General features: G+C 49.9%; 1 protein-coding gene and 1 non-coding gene across 4 annotated transcripts; both read right to left on the minus strand.

Annotated features, from left to right (window-relative positions):
• Window positions 1–4709: 4709 nt before the first annotated feature.
• On the minus strand, window positions 4710–14476 carry Proc (protein C, inactivator of coagulation factors Va and VIIIa). 3 transcript variants are annotated; one of them, XM_076866147.2, is made up of 8 exons: window positions 14452–14476; window positions 11482–11672; window positions 10271–10295; window positions 10004–10141; window positions 9779–9913; window positions 7347–7486; window positions 6364–6481; window positions 4710–5299 (listed from the first exon to the last, which is right to left on the minus strand). In XM_076866147.2, the coding sequence occupies exons 1-8, from the start codon at window positions 14474–14476 to the stop codon at window positions 4710–4712; spliced, it is 1362 nt and encodes a 453-aa protein (XP_076722262.2). The 3 variants fall into 3 exon arrangements, with proteins under 3 accessions (XP_076722262.2, XP_076722261.2, XP_076722260.2); XM_076866146.2 differs by lacking the exon at window positions 14452–14476 and adding an exon at window positions 12921–12990 and having other exon boundaries at window positions 11482–11642; XM_076866145.2 differs by lacking the exon at window positions 14452–14476 and adding an exon at window positions 12921–12990 and having other exon boundaries at window positions 11482–11648.
• Window positions 9090–9163, minus strand: Trnaa-ugc (transfer RNA alanine (anticodon UGC)). The gene has a single exon. It is a non-coding gene; the product is annotated as a tRNA-Ala (tRNA).
• Window positions 14477–15951: the final 1475 nt, after the last annotated feature.

A 15951-nucleotide genomic window follows, 5' to 3' on the forward strand; every position in this document is an offset into this window, starting at 1 on the left:
GCCAATAAATTTGAAAACTTGAATAAAATAGATGCATTTTGAACAAATACAAAATACCATTGCAAAGGTAGTAAAATTCATTCTATTCCTCTGAAATGTCTCTGCCTTCTGTGATTTTGTGTGTGTGAGTTCTAACAAACTTTTAAAGAACAGTTGATTTCCATCTTAAACAAGTTCTACTTAAAAAGGAAAAAGAAAAGCCAAACTTTGTGACACACGCCTGTAATCCCAGCAATTCTGCAGGCTGAGGCAGAAGGATCCCTAGTTGGAGGCACCTTAGTGGGACCCTGTCTCAAAATAAAAATAAAACCAAAAAAAGGTTAAGGAAGGGCTAGGGTTGTGACTTAGTGGTACAGCACTTGCCTAGCACATGGGAGGCACTGGGTTCAATCCTCAGCACCACATAAAAATAAATAAAATAAAGGTATTGTGTGTCCAACTACAACTAAAAAAAAAAAAAATTAAAAAAGGATTGGGAGTGTAGCTCAATGGTAGAGCACTTGCCTAGCATTTCAAGACCTGGGTTCAATCACAAAATCCACCCAGCTCATTTTATGATGTTTGGTGCCATGTAGCCATGTGGCTACTCAGCCAGTCTGTCAGGCTGAAAGTTCTGCCTCTGGTGTCCTTGTCCCTCAGTTCCCTGCAGTGTGGACTGCTCTGCCCTCTAGCCCAGGAGATAAAAGATGCTGGTGTCAGATTCCACCTTGGGGTGTGGACAGATCCTCCAGGTCAGCACAGACAGTGAGTGACAGCAGATGACTTCCCCATTGTGTCCCATCTGCCCCTGCCTGACAAAGCTTGCATCCTTGGAGCACACAGTTGAGGTCACAGCCCAGGAGGAGACATTATCCCACAGCAAGCAGCTACAGGATTTTCTGGGAACAGAAAAAAAAAACAGTTCTGCAGGCGTGGTATGTGTGTGAGAGTAGGTATCATATAGGAGGCGAGCAAATATGGAGACAGGTCACTGATCCCAGAAGAGGGAGTAGCTGGTGAAAGCACACATCCATGGCCTGTATGTGTAGAGTGCCACATCTGGGCCCCAAGCTGAGCCCAGAAAAGCACCCAGGTCAGACAAGGCCCAGGGAAAGAGCAAACGTCATGGGAAAAGCTTTATACAGAGATGTTTAAGTTCAGCTTCTTTGTTGAAAAAGTAAAAGGACATGAGAAGAAATCCAAGATTCAGCTGAGAAGTGATCTCTAATTACTGTTGCATTTTGGTGGAATGAGAGTGGCACCTGGCAGAACAGAGAGTGTTCAGTTCTTGGGTTGGGTGGTCATTTCCCAGATGGGAACCCAAGACTTGCCACCTGGCCTTCCTGAACCTTCTCTTCTCACCTACTATTTGGGTTCAGACCCTCTCTATCTAGAGTTGTGAGTATCCAAGGTCAAACCCTTGCATTGTCTGCTGCCTAGAGGTGACCCTGCATAGGCTCCAACCTCATTTCTTTTTTCTTGATCCCTTCATGAAAGCCCAAGATCAAGGGTCACAATGAATCAGAGAAGGGGACATGGGCACAAATGAAAGTCACCTGTGACGGCGGAAGAATTCAGTTGTCCAGAAGAAGGCAGCAATGTGCTAAGCCCTGTGCTGGGGCCCTAGGGTGAGAGACTGGGGGCCCTGCCTCCTGAGAAGTCCCCCACTTAGCCTGGAGTAGGTGCTATGAGAAGGACAGACAGGAAAGTGCTGACTAATGAGGCCAAAAGGACCAGGATGAACTGTGGACAGTGGGTGAGGGTGAAAGGAGTTGGTGGGCCAAGCCTGAGGAGAGGTCCAGGAGAAGCTGAGCACCCTCACTACAGGTATGTGCCAGGCAAATGACCACTGGCAACTGAGGTCCTCTCACTGCAGCCAGAGCAGGAACTGCTGACTCTCCATTTGGATGAAGGGAAAAGAGTCTCAGCAGGCTCCTGCAAATGCCCAACTCTGGGAGTCTGGGTGAAGAGGTGGCAGCTCCAAAGTCCCTGCTATGTCTCTCGAGACATGGAGCCAGGCAGCAGGTGAAAGAGGAGAGGGGCGTGTATTGGGCAGCTGCAGGTCCTGGTCTTTGTCAATATTTGGAATGTGTCAATCATTAGCCAGCTTCAGGCTTATCCCTCACAGGCACCCCTGGGTAGGTACAGGTGAGGCCTGGCCCTGCTGGCGAGGACTGGGGGTCCCCTGGGCTCAGCCAAGACTGGATGTGGAGAGGCAAGTGGGTGGGCAGCCCCTGGCCTCTCCTCTTAGGAGAGCTCCCCATCCACAGGGAAGTCCTGTCTCAGGGGCTAAAGGAGCAACATTTAGGACACTGCCCAGTTGAGAAAAGAAGTTTTGAAATGATCAGTTGAGAAAAAAAAAAAAAAAATATATATATATATATATATATATATATATATATATATATATATATATATATTGAAGTAGTCTTCATGGGCAAAGTCAATTTTTTGTTTGTTTGGGTGTTGGGGATTGAACTCGGGCATGCTCTACTACTCAGCAACATCCCCAGTCTTTCTTAAAATTCTATTTTTTATTTTTTAAAAAATATTTTATTTATTTATTTTTTTAGTTGTACACAATGCCTTTATTTTGTTTATTTATTTTTATGTGGTGCTGAGGATCGAACCCAGGGCCTCAAACGTGCTAGGTGAGCGCTCTACCGCTGAGCCACAACCCCATCCCCTTAAAATTTTATTTTTGACAGGGTCTAAGTTACTGAGGCTGGCCTCATACCTGCAATCTTCCTTGTCAGTGTCCAAAGTCACTGGGACTACAGGCCCATGTCACCCCTAAAGTTAGATTTTTGATGTGCTCTGTTGTGTTTATTTTGCGGTTTACTGCTATTTTTATTTTAAATTTTGTATAATCTCTCTAGCACCCAGAAACTTGTGAATCATATTCTGTTTTCCTGAAACTGCATTAAAAGGCTCAGACACTGTCTCGGACACTTTATTAATGCTCTTTGATCTAATTATTAAATCAAGTGATCATAGGCGATACAGGCTGTTGCTTTCCCATTGTTCTCAGATAAGGTAACTGAAGCTCAGAAAAGCTAAATCGCCCTTCAAACATACATGCTGAGTGTGGACAGTCGGTCAGTCCCCAGGATAAGTCACTTGTCACTTTTGTTCATGCTGCTCCTGGAAACCTCCGAAGAGTGACAATAGGGCAAGGCGCAGGAGTGAGCTGGGGTGGGACACAGGCTCCTTGAGGGTTTTGCCAGTTTTGGGACTAAATGAGACAAGCCTTGGGCCAGCAGGGTCCTAATGGCTGCCCTGTCCCTGTTGTGTAGTCGCCACACACAGAGTTCTGGTTTTTATTAACAGATGGGTAGGAGGAAGGGACAACAGCTCTCCCAAGATCAATCACAGAACTAGGTGGCAGTGACAGGGTTCCAGGTGGCCTGACTTGGCTCCAGAGATGCTGAACTGTTTGGAGGCTAGACTCCATTAGGTCGCTCATCAGTTGTCCCTCATTAGGAAGTCAAGTTGATGTTCCCAGGTGCCCTGGCTTCTTGTCCATTGTTCTACATCCAATTCAGCACCCTATCCAGTGAGCATGGGTGGGGTCAGAGAGGGGACCCAGAGGTCTACAGGAGCAGGCAGCAATGATTACTGCTATTCCCAACTGTATAACATTGTTCTTTCTTCCTTTCTCCTTTCCTTTTCTTTTCCCTTCCTACCCTGCCTCCTTCTCCCTCCTTTCCTCCTCTCTCCCTCCCTTTCTTGCTCTCTCCCTCTCTTCCTTCCTTCCTGAGATGGGGTTTTGCTATGTTGCTCAGGCTAGCCCCAAACCCATGGACTCAAATGATCATCCCACCTGGGCCTGCTGGGTAGTTAGTACCTGGAACTCCAGGTATGCACCCAGCTTGGAACATTATTCTTCACAGTTTCCTCAACTAAACTGTGAGTTCATTCTGAACAACACCTCCGGGGTCTCTGGCTACTCCTCCGCACGGCTGATGAGGCCTTTATACCCAGCACCTGTCAAAGCAGTTGCCCCTGAGGAACAAAGGACAACAGAGAAAAGCACCTAAGGTTTGCAGTCAGACCTAAATTTGAATCCTGGCTCCACTGTGTAGATCTTCCTGTACCTCATCTCCCTCCATAACTGGTCAAATATAAGCTTTAGGATCCATGTCTTGCAGAGGCTCTTTCTAGGGCCTTTAGAAAGATTCTAACAGTTTTGTAGTCACATTTTTCCATACTTTTTTTTTTTGGTACTGAGGATCGAAGCCAGGGGCATATAATCACTAAGCCACATCCCCAGCCTTTTTGAAGTTTTTATTTAGAGACATGGTCTCACTGAGTTGCTTAGGGCCTTGCTAAATTGCTGAGGCTGGCTTTGAACTTGCAATCCTCCTGCCTCAGCCTCCCTAACTACTTGGATTACAGACGTGTACCACCATGCCCAGCTTCATTCTTTTATATAAAGAGAGCAAAGACACACCCCCAATTACATCAGTTTCAGACCCCACAAAATTGAATCTGTTCCTCCCCACTCCACAAAATTGCTTGAGAGTTAAATAATATTCTGTTCATAAAGTGTGTGACATAAAGTAGGTGCTCAGTAAATGTTACTTCCCTCTAGAATGATCCAGAACAGGAATAAAAGGACAGACAGAGGCACAGGTTGTCACATACCCTTTAATGTCCCAGGTATTGCCGTTCAATAGCCCAGCTCCACTGCAGAGTGGCCTCTGGGGTCCAGAGATAAGAGAGAGGTGCTATGGCACCTGGATCTTGGTGGAGTTGTTCTTGTCCCTGATGTGGCTGTGAATCCAGTCTAGGTAGCGGCTGACCTTGGTATAGACACCATAGTTGTTCAGGAGTCCACAGCCCTCCCCCCAGCTCACCAGGCCCACCAAGAACCAGGTGCCTCGCGAAAGAGCGACCATAGGTCCCCCACTGTCCCCTTCACAGGCATCCCGCTCATCCCCTAGGATGCCTGCACACAACATGTTCTCGGAGATCATGTTGTTCATGACCTCCATGCACTCATTGCGCGGGGCCACAGGAATCTTGATGAAGGTGAGGACAAAGGTGCGGTTTCTCCTGGACTCCTTCTCTCGGCTGTTGTGATAACCCCAGCCGGTCACCACTGTCTCTTGACCGGCCTGAGTGAGCTCACGCTCTGCAAGGCCACTGTCAGGGAGGCAGATGGGCACAATGGTCTTTGAGAGGGTGACGGGCTGGGCCAGGCGGAGCAGGGCGATGTCATTGTCGCTGGTTCTCCGGCTGTAGTTGGGGTGAATGAAGACGTCCCTGATGTTCAGGTCCACTTCCCATTTGTCCCTGCGCCGCAGGTCATACTCACCTGCAGGGCAGAGAATGCTGTCAGAGTGGACCAAGGAAGTCAGGGAGAGCAGGAAGGCCCAAGGCCCTGGAAACCAGCAGACACAGACCAGAGACACAAAGGGAAATACGGAGCACCCATAGCTGGAGAAACAAGGGACAGAGCAGCACGACCCAAAGAGGAGGACATAGGTACTGCAGGGAAAGAATAATTGGGCCCACAAGCAAGAGACCAAATCCTCCCTGGCAAGGTTCAGTGATTCCTGGGATGGAGGGCCTGGAAATCCCACACCAAGCCCCATGAAGGGTCCCTGGCCATCAGTTGTGCCGATGGTAATTGTAAGAAGCATGAATGTGGACATTCTCAATACACCTTTTTCTTGTTTTTTGCCATAGAGTCTAATGAGAGCCCCTTCTAGAAACTGTCAGAGTGAGACCCCCCACCCACCAGACTCCTGCTGTGGCAGATGCCAGGGTCCCTTGCTGCACAATTCCATCCCCAGAAGTCTGTGTGAAGCCTGGCTCTGAGGCCAGGTCTGGTGGGTCTCTGCATCCTTGTGTGCTGTGGCCCCCATGCAGCCTGCTCCTGGTGAGTGGGGGTTAGGAGAAAGGATGTGTAAAATCCTCTCACTGGCAAACATGTGGGCCCAGATTTGAAGAGGGCACTCGATCCAGGGTTAGTGATGCACACCTGTCAGCCCAGAGACTTGGAAGGCTGAGGCAGAAGGATTGCAAGTTCAAGGACAGCCTCAGCTACTTAGTAAGGACTCAGGCAATTTAGTGAGACCCAGTCTCAAAAGAAAAGAAAGAAAGAAAGAGCTAAGGATATAGCTCAGTGGTAGAACACCCCTGGGTTCAATTCCCAGTGGAAAAAAATAAAAGGGGAACTCAAGAGAATCCCCTTCTAGCCTGGTGTCACAGGGGTGGGCATAGCGTAGGCACATAAGCCTCTTCTACCAAAGCACTTTCTATGGAGTTCAAGCACCCCGAGACCAGGGTCTTTCAAACCTGGACAGCCTGCCCATTACCCACTGCCACCCCTGACCCAGGCCTCTGGCAGCCCCCCTGCCTGGCTCCAGATCATACCAAGCCTGACAGTGAGCTTCCTGGCGTTCTCCATGCAGTGGGCTGCGGTCAGCACCCAGGAGGTATGGATGAGCACCCCGCCGCAGGCCAGCTTCTTCTTTGAGTCCAGTAGGATCACCTGGAAGTGGAGGCGGGGGGGCGGGGGGAGTGATGACATCACAGGGCTGCCTCTGACAACTCCTAGTCCAGGGCCTCTAAGTCTCACAGGGTCCCTGGCACGGTTCTCAAGTGCTTCCCTGGGCTCTCTGGTCACATGGGCATACGTAGACTTGTGGCCCTTTTCTAACATTCTCTATCTCTTTCTAACATTGTTTGGGTTGACCTGTGGCAGGATATCTCCGTAACCTGGCTCAGGCAGTCATCCTCAGCCACACCATCCCAGAGAGAAGCCTCCTCACCTTGGGGGCTTTGGGAAGACTTTGTAGCCCCCAGGCTGCCTTGGGCATCCCTCAGGCCTCCCTCAGCCTCTGTCCTGATGGCTATCCTGGCTCTGCTCCCCCTGGGTGGCTAGTATGTAGGATCCTAAGCCTCTCAGAGTCCATGAGCTCTCAAAGGTCAGTACCCTTGCTTGTTGATTTCTGGCTGGTTTTCCCTCTCCATAGAGAACAGAAATTTAGCAAGTGCTCTTAGGCCAGCCCTCCCTCCTAGCCTTCTCCCACTCAAGGTACCTCTCTTATCAGCAGGGCCTCTGCCTAAACAAACTTCCACCAACAGAGCTTTATCCTTCCAGCTCTTTCTACAACCATAACTCTTCCCGCATATTCCCCTTTGTGGCCCATGACCCATACCACCCTGTTCTTGCTATTCCCCTTCCACCAGGTCACCTCTGTCTTTCCCTGAGCCCTACCCCCACCCTTATCAGCAGTCCCCCAAGCAACAGCAAATCCCCTCCCCCATTCTGCATCTTAAGCTGGAACTCCCAGGAGGACCTCAGAGACCGCTGACCCAGCAAAGGAGAGAAGCAGCCACTCCTCTCCTCTTACCTGCCAAGGGCTGTCTCCCTGTCGGGTAATCGACCCGTTCACAATCCTTGGATCTACTTTGTTGACTTGGTCTGTGTCACGTTTGAAGTAACTGCGCTTCTTCTCCATTTGCATCCCTAGTCTTCCACATGGGAACCTCACTAAAGGTAGAGGGAGATGGTAAGGGACCTTCCAGGCACTACTCCTGAGACTGTCTTCCTTTCTTGATTCTCCTCCTGCCTGTAGGCTATTTTGGCATGTTGTATGTTTCAAAGGATAAATGATGCTTATAATACTCCATATTGGCTGTGAATCTCCTCTGATCCATCCGTCCATCAGTCAACAAACAATGCAAGACAGATCAAGCAGCATCACTACCTGTGTCCTTGCATCGGTTGTTAAATGTCTCTGTGGTTCATTATAGCCCAGTGCTGTGGTGGATAATCCCCAAGATACATAGGAAGGTCCCTTGCCAGGATGCTGCCAAGCTCCTAACAGAGGTGAGAAATTTTAGGGAGAAGGAGGTGGGGGCATGCTTGGAGAGCCCAAAGTAACCCTGAGCATAATTCTAAGGCCTCTCTTCTAAGAGAAGAAAGCATACCATGAAAAACCAGGGACTGGATAATCTGCCTGGGTATGCTTCTAAAGGGCCTTGAATGTTAGGTTGGAGGATCTAGACTTGCAGGGCATGAAGACACCTTCAGCCGGAGAACCATGTAATGACAGAATGCAACGTAGACAGCAGTAGCAGAACTCCGGAAACTGAGCATTGTGACTGATTTAGCAGACGGAGAAAGCAAAACTCTCAGCCAATAATAGGGCACCCAGAAGCCAAGGATTGTATCCCAGAGCTTCAGGAGACCTCAGTGCCTCTGAGGGACACGGTACAAGTCAACTTGCACACAGAAGCCATGTTGAGAGTTAATAGGAGAGACCGCTAGAAGCCAGGCATGTTGGCACACCCCTGCAGTTCCAGCTACTTGTGAGGATGAAGTAGAAGGATCAGGCAAGTTTGAGGCCAACCTGAGCAACTTAGCAAGACCCTGTCTCAAAATAAAATAAAAAAGGTTGAGGATGTAGCTCAGTGGCAGAGCACTGGCCTGCAAAGCATGCACAAGGCCCTGGATTCAATGGCCAGCACAAGAAAAAGAAAAAAGAGAGAGAGAGACCACTAGAGACCATCTCCTCAATGGCAAGATGCCCCTCTCCCTCTCCTACAGAAGACAGTCACCTGAAGAAACAGACTGTGACTAGGAATTCCAGGCAGCGCTGCTGCTACTGCTGTGATGGTGAACTGTTTGACCACAGGGAGTCGGACAACATCTGCAGGTACCCCAAAGCCAGCTCCTTGGTTCCACCCTGCTCCAAGGCACTGGAAGCCAAGCCTGAGATCCCCTAGCAAGACTTCAGAGGCCTCCCCTCCAAAACTGGCCTAAATGGAAGCCCTAAGGATCCATACAGTAAAGAGAATGACTCTGGCCTTCTGATGACCTCACAGAAGAGTCCCCAGACCCACAGGGCCACCAGGCATTGCCTTGCAACTGACTGTGTCTCTCAAATTATTTCAAAATACAAAGCAAGAAAAAAGTTTTTCAATAGAAGTATTGGAATATAAAGTTGTAGAAAATCCCTTGAAAGAACACACATTCAAAGAGATGGAAAATAGTAGAGATGATACAACTAGAGAGATACAGAAAGAGAAGATGAACAAGGCAGACAGATTGTCAAAGAAATAATGTGTGTGTGTGTGTGTGTGTGTGTGTGTGTGTGATGCTGGGGATTGAACCCAGGGTCTTGTGCATGCAAGGCAAACACTCTACCAACTGAGCTATATCCCCAGACCCAAAGAAATATTTTTTAAAAATGCTCCTAGAGGTAGAAAATATAAATTTCCTCTTTAAAAGGGTCCAAGAGGAAGTGGAGGGGAAATTATTTCCACATCAAGGAAAACCTGGGGAAATTCATTGTAAGGGGTAAAATCCTGACTCCTTAAACTTTGTACATAATAAATTTGATAAAGACAAAAACATATAAAAAGGAAAATATAAAGGAAGGCAGAATCAGGATTCTGTTCTCTCCTGGAGGATCAAGGGATACAGAGGGAAATGAGATACAGGGCTGAAAATGTGTCCAAAGGAAATAAACATATCCAGGATAGATGGAGGGACATGCTGGAGACCTGGCCCCTAGATCTTCTCAGACTCTGGAGATGGGTGGCCTATGGGCTTATGCTCCAGAAGGTGTCCCCAAGGAAAACAGGGCCATCTGGAGGAAGGCAAGCAAGTAAGCAAGAAAGCCTGGTGGGCAGAACCAGCCAAGGGGCGCAAGTTGGGGCGCAAGTTAGGGTGGATGGTCACCCTAAGACTCCCCCTATTCAAAGCTGCGCGTTCCTTTGCGGCTGGATTCCGACGCCCAAAGAAGGAAGTGTGAGGGGCGGGGCCGGGGCGGCTCACCTGAGGCCTGGCAGTGCAGGTGGTCATCAGCCAGCTTGTAGCCCGGCGCGCAGGTGCATCGGCGCCCGCCCTGCTCCTCCAGGCAGTAGTGCGTGCAGCCACCATTGTCCACCAAGCAGTTGGAGAAGCGCACCTCTGGGCAGACAAGAGACGGCAAAGAGCCGACAGTGGCGCAGTGCGCCAGGGGTCAGCCACCCACCCGGCCCCACCCGGCGCCCCGCTTACCGTTCTGGCAGAAGCTGCCCTCCCAGCCCCTGTTGCAATCGCAGCTGAAGCCACCGATGCCATCGATGCACGTGCCGTGTTCACAGCACGGGCTGATGCATTGGTGCTCCGAGGGCGCTCCTGCGCACTGATCACCGTCTGTCGCACGCGGCATGATGAAAGATGGAGGTCATAACTACCCTCAGTTCCCTTCCCGACCTCCTGAGTCCCAGAGACCCAGTGGAGCAGGCCTGTGCAGCCCAGCCCGGGAGTTTAGATCTCACTCACCAAAGTACTTGGACCAGAAGGCTAGCTGTGGAGAGAGGGGGAAGCTTCAGGGGCCAGCCCGTGTGTAGTAGGAGCAAGGCACCTCTTCCTGCCTTGTAGCCCAGAGCAGCTGTGAGCAGGCTGGGGAAGGGAGGGCTTCCAGACAAATAAGGGTCAACTGCCTGAGGGTCACCAGCTGCCTGCAGCTAGTGTTCCTTGCTCCCCTCCTCCTCTTGCACTGGGCCTTCCCAGCCTATGAACAACACTCCTCCCCATGCAGCTGGAACCCAGCTCTCTGGACAATCTATATCATAGTAACTTCTGCAGTGAGAGGGACCTAAATCCCCTAGCAGCCTCCCCTGCCTCCTCCCAGCCCCTTCACTCCCTCCCTGGTTTAGGGGGATCCCTTACACATCCAGTCTTTCCCTAAGCCAGTGTTCTCAAGAGTTGGTGAGACCCAGAATGCTGGTTCAGAAAGTCTGGGGCAGCCTACAGTCTGTGTTTCTAACTAAGTCCCAGCTGCTGTTGGTGGTATTGGCTTTGATACTCAGACTAGAAAGGACCCAGACCCCAACCTCAGCTTCCCTGAGCAATCAGAATTTCTTCCCTGAGAATGTGAACTGAGGCAGAGTGAGTATGAGTAGACACACAAACCCTGGCCAGCAGATGCAAGGGTGGAAAAAGGATGGTAGCCTTTTGGTCACAGAGAAGAGGAGGTGGGGAGAGGCAGAAGTGAGGAGCAGGGGAGAAAGAGAGAAAGAGAGAAAGAGAGAAAGAGAGAAAGAGAGAAAGAGAGAAAGAGAGAAAGAAAGAAAGAAAGAAAGAAAGAAAGAAAGAAAGAAAGAAAGGAAGGGAGGAAGGAAGAAGGGAGGGAGGGACGGAGGGAGGGACGGAGGGAGGGGAGGAGGCAAAGATAGCCAATGGCCCCTGGAAGGTGGACTGAACTTCCTACAGAGGGTTTGAGTGGGAATCCCAGCCTAGAGCTGCCCTAAACTTTTCTTTCTGGAGCTCATAGCAGAGTTCTGTTTCCTGTAGCCACAAGAAACAAATCACAAGGACAAGCCCATAGGGCCATTGTCCACACAGCCACCCTCAACAAGCTGGGAGTAGGGGCTGGTACCCATGGCCTCCCTAGATTCCCAAGAAGCCTTCAGGGATTGCTCCCCACCTACTCCTCCCAAACTCAGCCCACCCGTGCACCTCATCCTCTGGACCCAGCCAGGTGGCCTTACTGTGTCATCCACATTTTGGAAAATCTCCTTGGCTTCTTCGAAGTCGCAGATCTCCTCTGTGCACTCCCGCTCCAGGCTGCCTGGCCGGAGCTCCTCCAGGAAAGTGTTGGCGCGTTTGCGGATGCGCAGCACCTGGTGGGCACGCTCACTGCTGGAGAACACTGAGTCTGGTTTGCGGGAAGGCAAACTCACTGTGATGGAGGGGACTGAGAGGGGCTGCAGGTCAGGAAGGGATCTGAGGAAGCCCAACTGGAGAAAGAACCTGGAAAAGCCCTGTCTCAGGATCCCTTAGGGGTTATCCTAATTCCCAATAATGATGCTGCCCCTTGCTCCTCTGCTCTGTCCCTCCACATGAAGCAGATGACTGTTGGGTGACAGGAGCTTTGACCGTGTAGAGCAAGCGTATGCTTAGAGATGGACCTCCTTTAAATCCCAACCTGACTGCTATGTAACCTTAAAATGATGTCTTTACCTCTCGAACCTCAGTTTGCTCATATAAAACCGGGGTGAAATAAGCATGTAAAACAATACCATGCATATCACAAAAGTAAATATTCAATTTCAAATGCCACATGCCGCTGCTGTTTAGATTGCAAAGTTCAGTTGGTCTCATTCTCCCGCTACACATTGTGCAATCCCTTCTGGTCACTCATCCTCCTTTTCTTACTCCATCAAGTATTTCCCATCTCTTCCCCTTGGGCGGGGACTCCAGAAGGACAAAGATCTGTCATTCAATGCATGTCATCAAGTGTCTCCTGAGCTCTGAGAGGTGCCTGTCTTGGGTAGGAGAAGAGCCAGGAGGGAGGGATCCATTTAGGGGAGTGAGTAAGAGGGGCTGGAGTGAAAGGCATCCCAGAGGAAGAGGTACCTGAGCTCAGATGGAGTAGATCACAAGTGGGGAGTGGGTTTCACAAGTGGGGAGTAGGTTTGGGGGAGTGGAAGGGGCATCTCAGGAAGATAAGCAACTCAAGAAAAGGCACAAGAACCAGCTTGGTATGGCTCCATGGGCAAAGCATTTGTCCTGCAGTTGCCCCAGAGAATCATGTTCTCTTCTGTGGGGATCAGGGAGAGGGCTGGGGCAGGGCATTGAGGCTTCAGATACGCATTTTAGGAGAAGTTTATGGGATAGTGTGGGTGGAGGCCTGGGTCTGAGCCCTTCACAGTTGAAGGAGTGAGTCCATGGAGTGGGAAGACCCAGGGAGTCTGTGGACGCTCCTCGCCCCCCATCGCTGTCATCACCTGTGTGTGCCCTCACAGCTCCTGGTTTGTGTTCTGAAAGCTGGCCTGCCTGGGCCTATAGGCCAGTTCATGCCAATCCTGCCTGTTTTCACCGCATCCAAGATCAGAGGAGGTGGAGGATGATGTGAGGACAGGGCAGGTGGCAGTGAGGGCATGTCGAGGCTTTGAGGGTCTTGTGATAGGGGTGGAGGTAGCCTTACCAGGAAGGATTGGTGTGGCGGAAATTCCCCAGGTGGCCACGAACAGCAAGAGGCTTGCGAGCTGCCACATTCTGGAGTTATTGACACCTGTCTGAGAAAGACTTCTAAGTTCCTGGCAGCCCCACACCATTGTCAGTCTGTCTGCCATTACCCGCCAACTCCATCACCTTCCCAGGAAGAGACGTAAATGAAAGGGACATCCCTGTGTGCCCATTGTCAGGGAAGAACCTGGGGTGAGGGTCTTTGTTCACCAGACAGCCACCTGTCCCCTCAGTCTCCTGTATGTGGGGCTAAGGTTATACCACCTGCCTGAGAAAGCAGAAAGCATGCAGGGTTTCTTTTGATGATCAAAGGGGATTCGGTTCAGAAATGCCTTGCATGGAGATGAGATGCACTAGAATATTCATTTGTGCCTTCTTTTCCTTAATTTTTTTGGTGATGACTGAGAGGTAGGGCTTTGCTGGTCTGATAGCTGAGCTAAGAATAACAGCTAACACTGAGTGGACATGGGGTGTTCTTAAAACAATTTGCACACAATTCGGGACAGGTCATGATGCAGATGGCCTGGTGCAAACCCGGCACTTACTAGAAGCACCATTGGGGGAAATGCTTAACTACTCCATGCCTTGTTTCTAAAATGGTAGGATAACTATGTTTCTCTCTGAAGGGCTATTGAAAGGTTTAAATGTTAGTACATACACATAAAGCTCTTAGAACAATTTGTGGGTAGGTGGGCTGTGGGTGCAGCTTCATGGTAGAACACTTGCTTAGCATATGTAAGGCCCTGATTTCAATTCCCAGGACCATATACAAAAACAAAACAGGGTTTGCACATAACAAAAATTTCAGTAAACATTATCTGTTATTACCTCAGTTAAGGCTTACAACCGCCCAAGAGGTTGTTAATGTTGTCACCCCTGTTTCATGAAGGCAGCGGTAGACTGAGGCTTAGGAGGCTAAGTAGCTTATGAAAAGTTCACAATCAGGAGGTGTCAGAGCTAAGACTCAGCGCAGGGCCTGTATAACTCCAGGTCTAAAACCACTTCCGCCCCAAACCACTGGTGCCCCACAAGGCCACAGGAGCAGAAAATCAAGAGCCTTCCACTTCTTCCAAGACCAAGTGGGCAGGCCTGCCTGCCCCATCCACGCACCCTAGACTGACCCCATTTCCTTCACAGCTGATCAAACGTTTAATTAAATGAAATGCCCCATCCTTAGAGGTGGGGACAGAGTAGAGATAATGTAGGGTCCTGGTTGCCTCTGGGGATGGCCCTGGGCCCCAGGGAACCCCTCAGCAGACTTCCACTTGACTCACAGTCTGGAAAAAGCGAGGCATGTGGTGAGAGAGCCCCTATGGACTACAGCACTCGGGCCTGAAGGACGCCAAGCCATGCCCACTTTTCCCTGGACCCTTGCTCAAGGATCCCACCCTCACACAGCTCAACTGTCCCTCTCCCTTCTGCACCTTCCCTTCATACTCCCTCACAGTACTGCCCTCGAGGGGGACTTACAGGGGTGGGTCGCAGAGAACTGCAAGTTCGCCCTCCTGCCGCCATGATACCCCGGAACTCAGGTTAATCCATAACCACAAATATTTGCTTGGCCCTCGGTGCTGAGGCCTCCCTCTCCACAGATAAACAAACAGGTGGTGCTGACAGTCCTGGTCTTGGCTCCTGATGGCTCAATTTTCCCAAAGCTCACCTCTGGCCACCAAGATGCCCTCTAGCAGGGAGGGAGGTAGGAGCAGGACACTCTCAAAACCACTGATAGATTTTGGCCTCATAGAGGCTGGCTGAGGAAGAATGTTGTCCCCATTTTGCAGTTGGGGCACTTTTAGTGGATATATATCCACTAAATATCTAAAATGGATTTTTAGTAGAGATATTGCAGTTTGCCCATGATCGATACAACGAGTAACAATACTTCATCAAATCTAGGATGTCATTAATTATAATATGCACCTATTTATTGGTTGCACAAAGACATGCCATCTCTGATGTGGATCTTCCCCACATGAGCATGGGTCCCTCAGCTCCAATCATGCATGTCACCCTCCACCCAACTGCACATGGCTATAAATAATCTCTATGTTGAAGATGAAGATGCTCAGAAGTCTTGCATTACTTGTCCAAATTCCTTAATATGGTAGGTGGCAGACCTGAATTAGAACTTTGCTCTTCCTGGTCCCACTTGGCCACTTTGAGAATGCATGAAAAAAAGAAAAAAGATTATAGAAAGGGTGCCTGGAGTTCATAGCTGAAATGTTAGCAAGAAGAATGATGAAATAAAGTCCTGGCTCAGAGCCTTTGTTTGTGTTCTGCAGGCTGTCAGCATTTATTAAGTATCTTTCTTGCCTGGACTTGGCTCTCCCAGAGATGTCCATTTTTTTTTTTTTCTCTGCGCAGGGCCTTCCTTAGAGAACTTAACCATGCTCTTTCAGTCTGTGTCCCTGAGTGGGGCATGTGACCCCACCCCACTGGCTTCTGGTGATTGCACAGGAAGTCACCTGGCCCAGGAGGCAGATCAGATTCTCTCTCCCAGCTCCCAGGAGCAGGGCCTCTAGCTCTCACTGCACTCTGAGCACTGGACTCAGAAGAGTTTGAACCTAGGATCTGGGCACCTGTGTTTGTGCCCCACCCCAGATGGAGAGGAAATGAGGGGACTCATAAGATAAGGGGATGAAGTGTTGGGGTGCATGGGGACAGAGGGGAGGTGGAGGATGAGGAAACTGAAATGGAGCCTGTGGGAAGTGGGGAGCCAATGGCTGTTTGTGAGGGTAGCTACTTAGAGAAGGGTGACAAATTCCTGGCCACTCAAGCAGAAAACATGAAGACCAAGCGCAGGATCCCACAAGATGGGTGGACTTAGGTGGGCAACTGTTTGATTTTGTTTTGGTTTGGTTTTGCAGTGCTGAGATGGAACCCACACATCACATGCTAAGCAAGGGCTCTACCACTGAGCTACAACCCCTGAGGAACTTGTGTAAAAACTCCTCCTGCCTGGTCTTCTTGCTCCAGGTGTCATTCCCCCA

Source organism: Callospermophilus lateralis, chromosome 9, assembly GCF_048772815.1.
Source record: "Callospermophilus lateralis isolate mCalLat2 chromosome 9, mCalLat2.hap1, whole genome shotgun sequence".
In the NCBI taxonomy this organism is placed as follows: Eukaryota; Metazoa; Chordata; class Mammalia; order Rodentia; family Sciuridae; genus Callospermophilus; species Callospermophilus lateralis.